General features: G+C 44.8%; 1 protein-coding gene across 1 annotated transcript in view; it reads right to left on the reverse strand.

Annotated features, from left to right (window-relative positions):
- Window positions 1-12,304, reverse strand: part of znf385a (zinc finger protein 385A) — a 77,916-nt gene extending 65,612 nt beyond the window's left edge. The window contains exon 1 of the mRNA XM_076276676.1: window positions 12,200-12,304. Within this exon, the coding sequence (XP_076132791.1) occupies window positions 12,200-12,212 (13 nt within the window). The 5' untranslated portion in view covers window positions 12,213-12,304. The remainder of the gene's footprint in view (window positions 1-12,199) is intronic.
- Between the last annotated feature and the right edge of the window lie 3,110 nt (window positions 12,305-15,414).

Here is a 15,414-nt window from a genome sequence, read left to right on the forward strand (position 1 = left end):
AATTAACGTGGCAATTAATAGAGGCCCTTCTGCGGGTCCCTTTAGTGGACTCATAAAGGGAAGTTAACCTGTCGTGATAAAATACCCACTCGGTTGTCAATGTGGATGTGTGTGTGTTTGTGTGTCAGCACAAAGTTGTGGATAGAGTTTCCTCATTAGTAGTGTCTGTATCAATAATTCAGGGCTGGGCCTTGTTGCGCTCAATGGCCCAAGCGCTAATGTGCTGTCTCTCCCAGCAGGCCTGGACCTGAGCAGGACTTTAATGGATGTCATGATGAGAGGGGGAAATAAGAGCCATGGGATCCTCTGTCACCCATAGGTTCTCAGGCGGCCTGTGTGTGTGTGTGTGTGTGTGTGTGTGTGTGTGTGTGTGTTGGTGGGTAGGTGGGTGAGTATGAGTTTGTGTGTGTGTGTGTGTGGTTAGATGGGTGAGTGTGTGTGTGTGTGTGTGGGTAGGTGGGTGAGTATGAGTTTGTGTGTGCGCGTGGTTAGATGGGTGAGTGTGTGTGTGTGTGTGTCTGTGGGGAGGGGGGGGTGGGGGGGGTGAGAGAGGTGAGAACCCCAGGGTGGCCACAGTCTCAGGGTAAGCAGAGAGGCTATCAGACAGGTGTGAGAGCAGCAGAGAAGCATGAGAAGGCTGAGCAGAAATGTGAAAAGCGTATGGAAAAAAAAGAAGTTTCATTCCTCCTCCTCCACTCTTTTTCCCCCATTCTCTCCATCCCTCTCCCTCACACATACACACACACACACACACACACACACACACACACACACATTCACTCACTGTAAAGGTTCTCCTCAGAGCGCTTACTCAATCACTCTCGGAGCAGATCAATCAAACTCTGGTGAGGTTGGTTTGACAGGTGCAGCAGCGGGCGGTCAAGTTCCCAAAATTCAAAAGGGTCACTTAAGCCACTGGTTTTCAAAGTGGGGGCCGGGGCCCCCTGGGGGGCCGCGAGGGGGTGCCAGGGGGGCCTCAGCAAATTGGAAGGAAAAATAAAAGCAACAAATAAATACATTTGAAAATGTTAACATTTGAAAATGACCACAATTGTGAGTGATGCAAGTCACCCCGCTCACAATTTGTTTGATCTACTGCCCTCTGGGAAGAGGTACAGAAGCCTGCGCTCCCGCACCACCAGACTCACCAACAGCTTCATACACCAGGCTGTTAGGATCCTGAACTCTCTCCCCTCTCTCCCCCTTCCACCCTCAGCTACATAACATCCTGGACTTTTGGACCCACAATGGCTGCCTTGCACTACTCCACTTGTACACTTGCACACTTTGCAACTTGTTGCTGTTGTCCTGTTGTCCTGAACACTTCTGAACACACTTCTGCTGCTCTTACATAACTTGCACCACTATGCCACTTGCATACTTAGGTCAAACAAAACTACCTCAGCCATTTGTTTATTGGCCTGACTTTTGCACTATTATATTGACTGTCTACTGTATGCACAAATGCACAATTTCAACTTATTTCTTCATTGTATGTGCCTTCTTATTTTTACTTTTTATATTGTTTACTTGAATGTTATGTTTGTCTGTGGACCTAATTGGTAAAATATGTCCACCGTGGGATAGTAGGAAACGCAATTTCGATCTCTTTGTATGTCTTGACATGTGAAGAAATTGACAATAAAGCAGACTTTGACTTTGACTTTGACTTTGAACATACATGTGTCGCATATCTGAACATTATATTTTCCATGATAATGACTGGGAATAATAGTAGAGCGATAGCTCTCATATAGCAGAAAGCCCCAAATACAATTTTTACACACTGTATGCTCCATCGCGAAGTGTTTATGGCTAAAATAATTATTAGGATTAGCTTAATGTATTTTTACATTTGCCGTAGTATTCTCGATGGGTTTAATAACACATCACGGGGGTCCTTGGCCAGAACCTAGTGGTATTTGGGGGGCCTTGTCGTGGAAAAGTTTGGGAACCCCTGGCTTAAGCAACAGCAAAACCACAAAGCCTGCACTGGACTTCATCTCTCCTCCCCGAGAACACACTCATCATCATCCACACACAAATGCTTTCTCCATGATAATGACTCACACACTATTTCTGTGCAACTGCCAGTGCATTCCCAAACAATCATGTTACAGGAATGAAGGCTCACATATCACACGTTTGTGTCTATTGTTCTCTGTGTTCTAGAGACATATTCTTTACCTGCATGCAGTGTATATCACATGACTCTCACAGCCTGAGAAACTGATCTCAGATCTGCAGAAATAGAAACAGAGAAAAGAACTGTGGTTTATGAGGACTGGCAGCTTCTACACCAAAAGTGGAAAAGAAGCGGATAGTCCAAATTGAGGCAGGATTAGTCTTCCAGGACATTGTCACACACACACACACACACACACACACACACACACACATACACACACACAGTTTTGACTGGGGACAGCCCGAGGTCTCAGCTCTCCACCTTTGATTTAAACCAGGAGCCTCTCCACCCTTTAACTGAAAGACTCTTGTGAATCATCCGAAGGGTAGGACCTCCGTTTGACGAACCTCCCCATATACTCTGGAGGTTATATCTGAACGCCCTTAGTCTGTTGGAGCAGAGTAGGGGAGAGTGGAGGATCTGGACTTTTAACTGCCTCCTCTAATTAGTTGGCAGAAAGCAAAAGGTCCTCAGCGAGATCATGGTTTCAGCATCAGTCACTTCTCGGAACTTCTTGCTCACGGCGCTAAGCCCAGCGCACATTAATAACGCGGCCGAGCCCTAAGACCCGGATTGGCTTTTTTTTTAGACTGGGCATGTTCCCCTTTCCCGAGCGCTCCTTGAGCCTGGGCCGTGCCTTGCTGGGTCTTGCCCTGGTTGCGTGCCGTCAGCACAGATGCCACGCAGGGCCATGCCAGGGCGGAAACCTGAAGATGGGATGCCTGTGGCCGTGGGTGACGGAAGGTGGCCCCAGGGTGATCCCAGTAATCTCTCTCTATCCCTGACGCCAACTGGGAGGACATATATATATCTTAGCGGGGAGGACACGGGAGGTCAGGGTGGAGGGGAACGGGAGGAAGAGAGAGAGACAGATGGGGCTGGAGGACAAGTCGAGAGGCTTCTATGGCCACTCTCCTTCCGGCGAACACCATCAGCCAGCGTCCCTCTGCATTGTGTGCTGATGACGCACACTGTCTCTGCACAACCCTCCATGCATTCTCAAACACTCGCCGCCACAACAATGGAATCTCACAGAGCACCAGTGCTTTTCTGTTGACTTCTGTCTCCCCCTACTGGTAGAAATACAGCATCACAGCCTTCAGGTTTCTCTGACACACTCTCTCTCTCTCTCTCTCTCTCTCTCTCTTTATCTATCTATCTGTCTGTCTCTCTGTCTGTCTCAATGTCTCTCTAACACAAACACACACACACACACACACACACACACACACACACACACACACACACACACACACACACACACACACACACACGCACACGCACACAAACACTGCAGAGGACTTTGCGCTCTCCTGGAGAGCAGTAGGTGGATGGCCTCCAGCCTGGAAATGAATCCATGGAAATGGAGACATCTCTGCCACCATCAGCCGGAGGAGGGTAAATACAGGAACTAGCTGGACAAGCACACAAGGGATTACTCTTGGCACATCAACCTTACCACATTAAGACATAAAGCAGGAGTTTCACATAGTGCAGGCTACACCGTAAAGCGCTATAATATGCACAGGGAAACGTAATCACAGGAGCAGGGGGAGGTATTTTTAGAGGTGGCCTGCAGTGTAGGGTTGCATAAGTTGGGGAACGAGACAGAGCCTTTTAGTGGTATGGGTGCTATCTTTATGATCGGTAAATAAACTTTTTTTTTACACACTGTAAGTAGTTGTAATGTAAGAGTTGGTCATATAAAATGTATGTGAAGTGGTATGCACACAATTTCAATGATGTTTATGATTTTCTTTTTTTACTTTGAGCATGCTTTGTGCACACAATAGGCTTTTCTTATTTCAGTTTTAAATAGCACAGCTTCTTAGAAGTCCAATGAAACTGAATTTCAGCAACGGAATTTGAGAGCCCCATGTTATGTCCCTTCACTGCTGTTATTTCACTGAGATATGTGATATCTATAAGCATACAGCATAAATCCTCTTACTACCTTGACATAGTGAAGCTAACAGAATTATCCATCAGCTAGCATTATGAATGCACACATGCACAAATTAACAAATTTTCAAAACAAGAGAAGCCACTGTCAGTCACTTTGTTTTCAAGAGATTAGCCAGCTAGCCTGCTGTGATGCTCTGTTTGTTCTGATCACTCTTCTTAAATCAACTTGGGTTTTTTTTTTACTGAAAATGTCAAATGCACTATTAACTTCAAGTAATACTGTGAACTGTCAACTGTCATTAAAATCTTCATTCTACAAACAACCCGCATGCAAACAACACATATCTAAAGCCTTTTTTCACAAGTTCAACCCCCCAAAAAAGAAATGAGGAATGTTTCACCTTTTCATGTTTAGTGGGTCAGCCTGACTACCCTTCCATGGTATTCACTGTCCCTTTCAGCCCCTTAAAATGAGCGCCTTAACAACTGCACTACATTCCACCCAGGAGCATAGGAGCTTCATGTTACCCACATTCATGATGGCTTTGGGGGTGAAATAAAACAAATTTACACCTAGTGCAGGAATAGGAGCCTCTGGTCTCCTACTCTACCCGGGCTCTGGGCACGTCTGTGTATTTGGCCCTCAGGTCCTCCAGCGTCCCTCACAGGCCGCCTCTAGTCCGGGCTAGCCTTCCTCTCCCCTGCCCAATAAATTCTGTCAGCTCGTTTTATCTTCTTGAAAAGACTTTGGGTCATTATCTGTGCCCTGGGCACACATCATACATCAGGGCGGGAGCCTGTCCTGACGGCAGGGTGGTGAATTTAGAGAGTGCTTAGAAAGGTCAAAGTGGCAAGGAGCAGGCAAAAAAGCTGGAGCTGTGTTTGCGATCACACTGAGCCAAACTGTGCTCAGGCTGGGGAAGCACTGTAGAATATAATTTATGAGCCTGGGAAGCATACATGCTCTCTTCACCTATCTTACACTAATGTTAGTCTTTCCATCTGTCTGTTTGTCTATATGTCTGTCTCGGTCTGAATGTAAAGATCTCTCTGTCTTGTTATCTATTTAGCTTGCAATCTGTCTGTTGGTCAATGTGTGTTCGTATGTTTGAGTTTACTTCAGTCTACACATAATCTATTGAAACAACGTAGAATGGCGGAACTAGGGTGAGATTAGATAGGTTAGGATTGCATTACGTTTGTAATCTCGTCAGTAGTTAGCGAACCCGGAGTTAACTAGATGTACCGCAGAGCGGTACAAAATATGACCGCCGCCCAGTCCAGCACATTTTTTCCACAAAAATAAATCTCGCTGAAAGGCATATTTGATTCTATCACTAAATTGCATTGTGCACACTCAATTCTCACTGGTATCTGCTAGACAACAAGTACCAAAACATGATTAGTTCATAGATTTCACATGTAAAATTAATTTTATACAACCCCACCCCCATCTTGCCTGTTCATAATTCTGAGAAATTCTTGAATTGTGTGCATGTGTGCGTGTACATGTTTATGTTTGTGTGTGTGTGTGTGTGTGTGTGTGTGTGTGCATGTGCTTGTGTGTTTGCCTGTTTATGTGCCTGTGTGTGTGCATGTGCATGCATGCGTATATATGTCTACTGTGTGAGTATGTGTCATACGTAGGATTACTGTGAATGTATGTGTGTGCGTGTGTATCTGTTTATGCACATGTGTGCATATGGAATGGGTTTACATGACCCCTGGAGGCAAACATAAGCAAAAAATTGGTCATCCTAGGCCCTACGGTTCTCAGAAAACTGTGTCTGCCCTACCCTCCTTTCGGGGGATCCAGTCCAGCAGGGGGGGCTACAGATCAAAACGAAAAGCGATGGTTCCATGCTATCCATGTGGGGTTACATGCCCACCAAGTTTCGTGTACCCCGGTCTTTCAGTGTCCCGGGAATCCTTGTTGGTGTACGGTCACTAAATGTACACATAAATTATTTTATTGTAAGGCCCCCCATGAACGAAAGTCCACGAAACTTGGCATGTATTCGGAGGGTGTCATAATGATCCTACACTTTCAATTTCGTGCAGTTTTGACCATGTCAGCCAGAGATATTGTGATGAAAACACCTAATGTTTTGCTTTTTAATTTTTAACTAGGTGGCGCTATACATGAAATAAGTGGTAATGGGATAGGTTGACATGCCCCCTTAAGACCAACATACAAAAAAAAGGTGGACCTCCTAGGCCCTACGGTTCTCGAGATATTCACAGAAAACTGTCTCCGGCCACCTACAGGCCAGTTAATTTATTGTGTGGCCCCCCATGAACGGAATTCCACGAAACTTGGCGTGCATTCAGAGGGTGTCATAATGATCCTACACTTCCAATTTAGTGCAGTTTTGACTATGTTAGGTCACAGATACCTGCGATTACAACACCTCATTTTTACTTTTTAGACACACGCATTTGATTAGTTTCACACACTCACACGCCACACCCCCGATTTCTCACGCAGAAGTGTCAACCCGGTCGGTCAAATGCCTGAAAAATGAGTTTAGCCTATCTATAGATCTACCTGTTGAGCCACGGTTATGCTTTCAGAGACGGTGAGAGGGTTCAAGAGCACCCCCTGTCTGTGGAATTTTCTAAATTTTCTCTCATTTGCGATGCTACTTCAGAAGCCGTCCCAGGCGCATTCCCCCCGCATTTCCCCGGCTTCAGGTATGCTTTGTATTTTTCACGCTGAAGTGTCAACCTGGTAGGTAAAATACCTGGCAGATGAGGTTCAACTAAACTAAACCTATACATATATCACATCACACATCAGGTGAACGTGCGGAATCTAAGCTTTCCAAAAATATTAGCGCCAAGTTGCTGTGATGATAAATGGTTCGCGAGAAAATTAACATTGAACCGACGTGCAATTTAGGCTAATCATATTTGCATTTTGCACACAGTGCACACCCATTACTCTCGGTTTAATATTTCACTAACCCTTCACACAACACGTGGCAAACCCAATATCACAATAAACAGTAAACCGTACCGAATACGAGGATATAAAACATGCCTCTGTGCAATAAGTGGTTCCTGAGTAATCCGGTTTTGAAATTGCAACACATTTCTACATAGCCTCATTGGGGCGAAATTATAATGTATTCTAACTATTTGTCAGTAGGCCTACATACATTTTTGTAAATTGCTCAGCCATAGATTATCCCACTATCATGGTTCTTATATTGTCAGGTTCCAGCCAATCCCATTACAGATAAATTAATATATTTATATTGGCATGCTTCCTAGTGACATTAATGCAAAAATATGAAGAAAATCAAATAACGAGACACACATATTGATATAAAGCCTGACATAAGCCATATGCAAACATTCACATCATGCAGATATGGGTACATCCTGAAAAAGGAATAGCATGTAGGCTATAGGCTATGGCCATTACAATGACCAATATATTATCTAAAATAAACTAGCTGAATAACACAGGTGACCACTTCTGCATAATTTCATGGAGTGCTGAAATGTACACACATTTTTGAAAATTTCTGAACTGTGAAATGTAGCATATGTTTTTGTGGTTGTGAACTTATTGCAATATCACCATAACTATTCCACCAGTGTGTGCATGGTTATAATTCTGAAGTGCAAAATAGCTTAGGCTACAGCACAAATATTTCCATAAAAATAAGCAAGTCTGACCTCTGAATTTATTTTTGAAAGTCCAGTTTCATTGGATTCTCCCATTTGCGCGTAAATCGCTCATAAAGTTGTTTTTTTTTTGTTACACGCATTCTCCCATTCCTCTTATGTCACACACACAGTGACAAGCGCCAAATCCCCCGCAGTGTTGAAGAGATCAGTCATCCCCCTTACTTTTGATAAGGTAAAAAGCCTTATAGGTATACGCCAAATAAATAATAACCTATAGGTTTACGCTAGGCTATGTAAAACTCCCCATTAACAGCATCACGTCACTAACCACAGCTAAGACTGCACAATCTCTATTCACTCTGAAGTTTGATATTTAATTTACTTTTGGACTGTTTGATTATATTGTTAAATGTTGGGACTGATGGGCACTGAACTTTGGGGAGGTATTTGATGATCACTATTACGTTCCATGTAGTTGAAAGAGTGTCGGGATTTCAAACAAACCATCCGCTTTCATGCGTTCATTGAATGTCTGCGGTGCTGTAATGAAAACCTTATTGTGTAGCCAAGTAGCCTATTACGTTATTTTTAAATTATGCATGATTTACTTTTTATTAATTTCGTAGGCTGGCTTTATTTTGTTATATAGAAGTATCTAAATAACCTGTTAAAATGTACCAGAATTCAGGAAATTGCATCTAGTCCAAAAAACATTTTCTGGGGGAGGACCCCCATACCCCCCCACTGAAATGTCCCACCCACTTTCACAATGCCTCCGACGCCCATGGTCCTAGTAGTAGGCTAGATCCCTTTGATACCAATGTTCATTTAACTCTAGGACCCTGGTCCCAGGGATGGATTACTGCACGGGCCTTCCGGGCCCAGACCCAGGGGCCCAAGGTGTCAGGGGGCCCTGAAGCCCAAGCCTTTGCATGGAATCATTGCCTCAATATCAACACATCAGGATGTAGGCTATGAATCTGATTGAATTTAGTATTGGCCATCCCCAAAATGCTAGCCTGACGAGCCAGACCCACATTAAAATGTAGGGTCTGGGCACTCACCGTTCACAGTGCTCAGTCCGAGGGGCGGGATAATCGGTTGTCTTTCAAATTCCCTCTGCACGCAATAGGACAGCACTGAGTCCCATGGGTTTTCTCACCACCCTAGTTCAAACTTTTGCCATCTCAAAACAAGCTTAACTCGTGTCACACTGTTGGCCAACAGCAATATCCATCTTCTTTGTTTTCAAGTAGCAGGGAATTCAAGCCAAACCGTTGCAACTCTGCCATCATTTAATGCCCCCCTAACGACTCTATAGACGATTTGATTGGCCTGATAGAAATTTAATTTTTCGAGCTCACAAGCCAACGGAGAGTTGCTAGACTAGCCCTGGAAGCAAATGTAATTTGCTGCCGCTACGGTGTGTCTAGATTTCTAAGCTGACAAAATGCACCAGAATACAGGAAATCACATCAAACAAATGAAAAAAAAATTCTGGGGGAGGACCCCCAAACCCCCCTTCCACATATGCGACAATTAGTGGGGAGCCTTTAATACATGTGGGCCCAGGGGCAAGCAAAATTTTGGTTGGCCCCACCAAATCTCACTCCAAGGTTTTTTTGAAAAGTTGGCAGCCCTGGTATAGGGACCCTGAGCAAGCTACTGATGAAGCTTGGTGCTGTTTTGAACAATATTACTGGTTAAAAAATGCTATTTGGGGAGCGTTTAGCTCACCGCCCTTAGCTAATCCACTGTTTGCGATTTGGGACTATAGTGTACTAGGGATACCTCTGTAGAGGTTGATCAATAAAAAATACTATCTCCACGGCTTTTGATGTGTTTTGATTTGATGTGTTTTAAAGGTTGTATCAGCGATAGCGGGGTAACGTCACTTCTGTTGATGTTCAAACAAACAGAGAGCTAGCTCGCTACTCCCTTCCCCTCTCTCCCATGCAATTGAAACTCTCATAAACGTGCATCTCGTCGGTTATTGGTTGGAACACTTTATTTTGCCTTTGAGTGGTTGCAAACACTTGTTGGTAGCAATTGTTTTTGTGTACAGATCTTGGAGCCTAGGCTGCCTACAGAGATGCATTTTTTTTGCTTATGGGGCAGGCAGTTAGCAGATCGTTAGGAAAGATTAGATGAATGTGATCATTTATGTTTGGGCCTTTTTTGGGCCTGAAATCTCTGATACAACCTTTAATGCAGAAAAAGACCCAGGGGTCAATTTACGCCGGAGTTACACTTTAAAAGACATTCTAGTTGCAACCATATACAGTCCTTTTACCAGTTTGCTTTTAGAAAGACATTTCGGTTTGGGCTGCTTGGTAGACTACTACAGTGATGACACGCGTCGCTCACCAACAAATGTTCTCAAGGAAACACGATAATCTGCAACGACAGAGTGACTGAGAAAGTAGGAGGCCAGCTGTTGGCCCCCTTGTCCAGCATTCTCAGATAGCCAAAAGCAAAGCATGGGTGCCCCTGGTCATGTCAAACAGTAAACATCAAAATAAACCTCCAGTCCAGATACCCCAGATGCCTAAACACACTGAGGATGTGTAGGATATGTTTGGAGGGAGGCCTATGAGTCGTTTTGCCTGCCCTTGAAAAACACTGTCAGCAAACTGGGGCTTGGCTTATGAGTATCAATTTGCAGGCCCCATGGATGATCAAACTAAAATAGAATATTGATCAGGCAAGATGGGATAGATCTCTTGAAAGGTGAGGCAGGCTCCATGACAGTGTGTAAGTAATGTATGGAACTGGAATTATGCAGCAACTGTCAAATTAATTTACATAAATTTGCCTCGCGTCTAAGCACCGCAAAGGTAGTGGATTTGCACTTGAAAGCCTGCCAACCACCTCTATAAGAGCTGATTTGACTGGACATGAAATAGCATGAAGTGAGGGCTCATAACAAAATATAAAAGTCTTCAGATGACCAGGAAATGAGTCCTAACTTTTTTGCGTAATGCACAACTATGGATGTGTGTGTGTGTGTGTGTGTGTGTGTGTGTGCGCGTGAATGTTCCCCCTATTTGGCACAGCCCACCTCTCTGCGTGTATGAAGAAAATGTGGATGTTGACTGTTACCCTCTCGCACAGCGCTGCTAACTTCACACCTTAAGCAGAGGACACAGAGGCTCCTGACGGCATTACTGCATCCGTGGCCCAGTCTCTGCACGCGGACCACATCAAACACACACACACACACACACACACACCACTAGGACACATACACACTCATACACCAAGAGACACACACATTCTCACCTTCTACCATATCTCACAGAAGAAAGTTCTCTCTCATTTTTTGGGTTTGGCTCAAACATGTGTGTTGTTGTCAGACTGCAGTTGAGTGTCTCCTGACCCCTGACCCACATGCTCCCCTCAGGGTGACGAGCAAACACCAGTAACCATACACATGTGAGTGGCATCTGGTGGCATCTGCTATCAGAGATAACCAATGCATTCACTGTGTAAATACTCATCACTACTCATGCACAGATCAAATCCATGCTACGCACATGAGCATGAATAGACATGTGTGTGTGGGCCCATGGTGTGAGAGTCGTACCCTGGAACATGTGTGGTGGGTTATCAGCTCAGTCACAGGCGCTGCTCTGGATTTGGGGGTCAGAGATGAGTCTTCAGGGGGCTTTCTGGAGGGGACAGGTGGACCTGTCAGCCCCCTGCTAAAGGAACTGCTGGGTCAAACTCCTTGAAGGATTAAGAATGCGGGCAGTTGGGGTGACTATATTTAAACCTCTCTAAATTCAATTTATACCCCCAGAATAGAGCGGGGCAGCCAACATACGAACAGAGTGGTGCATTCTGGGTGATTGATTAATTTCCTCTGAAGAGCACATACTAGACTTAAATGAGTTCGGAGATGATTTGGGAAATCATCGAGATTTACCAAAGGGAAGCAGCTAAATGCAACAAAGATCTTGATGGTGACGTAGATTTTAAAACAAATGAGTTTCAAGGCAGAGTTCAACAGATTGTTTTAATTGCTCCCCTAGGCCCTCCACTGTCATTCTGTCACAGTCTGTGCCAAGTGTTTTTTTATGACAAATAGCACTGAACTTCTTGGATTGCAAACATCACCAAATGAGATGTGCACAATTACAAACACCAATGAGTGAGTCAACATGCTGTTTGCATTGTACTGTGCATGTGCTTTGCATTAAACAGTCCTAAATTGTTCATCTGCCATACTGAAAGCCTAAGTTGCTTTCAACGATAACCCAGTTTAATTTTTCCCAGCAAATTCAGCAGAATATATTCCCTGCCAACTTAATTCTAATTTTTCACTATCATTTTAAGACTTCACTTAAAAGCAAAGAGTTGACAGTTTCACTGTTTAAATTATTCCACAAATGTGCATCTCCAATGCTTTCAATTGTACATGCAAAAGCCTGTCTGAGCAAGCAGAAGAGATCAGGATGTGCTTACCTGAGCCCCACATGAATGCTCTTTCTCTTCTCTCTCTCTTTCTCTCTCTCCTGTCTCCACACACTCAACTCCGCACGTCTCCTCTCCTCTTTGCGGATCGGTCCAGCCACACAACTATTTCCACACGCAAATCCTTTTTGGCATGAACGGCGGCTTCTCCCGAGGACCCCCCGTGAGGAACGGAAAATCACAGAAGAAGTGGCTTCCCGGGCAGAACTCCGGTCCAGCTCCCTGGAGTCAGAGCGCGAGTCTGTCCCACACGAGCAAGTGCACAGCCACAGCCACAGCAACAGCAACACGGGCCATGTGAGACTCACCAAAGACAGAAACTACAGACATCACTTCTGTCACTCTACCTTCCCCCTCTTTCTCCCTCTCTCTTTTTTGCCCAGTCTCTCACACCACAGTGAGAATACAGAACAAGTGTAGGAGATTCCAGCGGCTAATCACACGGGGATCTTAATAAGTGTGGACAACTGTGCTAGCGAAAGGGAGAGGTGAACAGAGACAGGGAGAGGGCGAGGGAGAGAGAGGGAGAGACAGGGAGGGAGGGAGAGAAGGAGGGAGGGAAGAGAGTCAAGTGTCAATGAAGGCATGGAAAGGAACAGAGATACTCTTTGAGGGGAGGGAAAGAAACATAGGCAGCTATTAGGAAAGACAGTCACTGCCTTCTAAATGTCAATACATCCACATCCATCATGGAGGTCCACGAGTGGTGTATTAAAAAGGGGATATATCTCCATCTAAATCCCAGTGTCAGTTACAGGGTTCAAACTTTACAGTGTAAGATTAAAGTGAGACAGGAGTGAAGACAGAGAAGGACAACAACACACAAATAACAATTTCCACGGTCGTTTCCAGGCATCTGAAACAGATTGGGAAAAATTCCAGTTGACAAAAATCTATGCAGATAGAGAGCTGTCACTGTCTAGAAACATGTGCTGCTAGGTCTCAAGCTGATGGCTACAACCCACAAACACACCTATTCACACACACACACATGCCCAGACACACACAAATACACCTATTCACACTCAAACACACACATTCACACACACACACACAAGGACAGATGACTCCCAAGTGGCAACAGAGACAGCAGCTGAGTCTCAATGTGAACGCGTAATCAGAAACGCCCACGTATTATTCACATAAAACACTGAAAACAAGGATGGAAGGAGTGTGTTTCAGTGTGTGACTCCCCTGCGATCAAAAGATTCCCTTAAAGGCCCCCTTCTCTCTCTGTCTGTCTGTCTCTCTCTCTCTCTCTCTCTCTTTGTCTGTCTGTCTGTCTCTCACTCTGTCTGTCTGTCTCTCTCTCTCTCTCTATCTGTCTGTCTGTCTCTCTCTCTCTCTCTCTCTCTCTCTGTCTGTCTGTCTGTCTCTCTCTCTCTCTCGCTCTCTCTCTCTCTCTCTCTTTGTCTGTCTGTCTGTCTCTGTCTGTCTGTCTGTCTCTCTATCTCTCTCTTTGCCCCTGCCCCTTTGAATCGTGCTCATTCTGTGCTCCTCAGCAGAATCACACATTATCGGGAATATATTTGTGCTCGGCCCGCGTTCAGCACACCACCCAAGCTGGGCAGGACGGAGCCCTCCACTTCCCCACCCCCCACCCGGAGAAGGGCAGGGGAAGAGAGAGGGCAGTTTACAGCCGTAAGCACATTTCAGCTGCACAGGGAGAGGGGATAGAGTTACAGGAACAGGGTGACAGTGACAGTCGTCCGATCCTTCCTCCATAAACAGGTCCGGGAAGCTCACACCACAGACCATTAAAGTTGTCGGCCGGTTTGTGAGTAGCCATCCAGGGTTCCCCAGCGTCCCCTCACCTGCAGGTGTGCATGACTTGCCCAGGCCAGAACCTGGGTGGAACTGTTGAGAAGTCAGGTCTTGGGGTCTTTAGAGGCCCCACTCGGGGTTTCTGTTACTGCAGAAAGATCATGTGATGCTAATTACGTGCAGCCATGTTACTGCTTGCCTCGTCATGCTATCTCAAATGTGTTTGTGTTGGCTCATGTTTTTATGTGAACTGGCCCACTGGGCCTGTACACGTCACCTCAGTGCAACATCTCATTCTGCCTGTTTTGCTTTGCTCTTTGCTCTCACAGTAGCCTAATTATGCCCTGTATTCATCTAAAAAAAGCAGGGTTGCTGAGGCTTTATATCACATTATTTGAAGGCTATCACACTTATCCACCAGATGGAGACAAATCCTTCAGAAACGTTAAGAATCATGTAACTGGACATAATGTGACCTTCTCTGGACTTTGCTGTCGTGGAATACAAATAATTAATCGGACAAAAAGCATTACATGGTTGGTTTATAAAAATGCATAACAATATAAAAATAGGGCATATCAACCACTAGCCCTGCATAGGCCCCTAACATCAAGCCTCTACAGCTAACGTTTCAGGATTTCGTCAGATTTTAAAACCTCGATGCCCTAAAGACATTTTCATTAAAGTAGGGCTAGCATGTGTGATGTGGAAGTAATCCGTATTCTAGGCCTACCTAAAATGCAGGTCAAAGCAGAATGGACTTCCCGCTCCTGACTGCCATACCCTAATTAATCAGCTGATAGGGTGGCATTGGCTATAAATGTCATGGCGTTTACCATAGCATAAATTCAGTTCAGACATGGACAATATCAAGTTAATGATATCTCGATTTCACGCTTTTGATCAAATGTACAGTTACGAAAAAAGGTTACAGACTTTCTCCGACTGGCCATTTCGAGAGGATTGCTTGTGCACTCCAGAACAGGTGAGCGCATTAGACTGTACCCGGTCATGCTAAAAAAAATTGTGACTTCCAAAACAGCAGGTTGTGTGTGAATATGAATGTTTTGGTTAAACGTGTGCGACAATCTGTGTAGGCTTACTTGAGCGTGTAATATTTTGAAAGTGATATCTAGACGGCACGGTTATTTATATGTGAGCAGGTGCTGGGTTCTGTTACGTTTTGTCGAGCGTCTCGACCTGTTCTTCGAGCTCCACCCTATTTTCGAAGATTAATTGTGTGTTGACAGCACTCCAAACGGTCACACGACGTATATTTAATTACAAATGGTGTTTAGGTAGGTCTACGTGCCTCACGATTTCAGGCAAACTATATGTAGCTGGCCTTATGGCTACTACAAGTTGTTCACAAGTTCAGTTCCCCTCTAGAGTAGGCCTATGCATGTCTACTTACTTCCCTCAGATGGCCAAAGCTGGATTTG

The sequence above is a fragment of the Alosa pseudoharengus genome, unplaced genomic scaffold (genome assembly GCF_046254945.1).
Source record: "Alosa pseudoharengus isolate Yale_2024_CS ecotype anadromous, Long Island Sound unplaced genomic scaffold, YU_APseudo_1.1 YU_APseudo_1.1_scf_9, whole genome shotgun sequence".
In the NCBI taxonomy this organism is placed as follows: Eukaryota; Metazoa; Chordata; class Actinopteri; order Clupeiformes; family Clupeidae; genus Alosa; species Alosa pseudoharengus.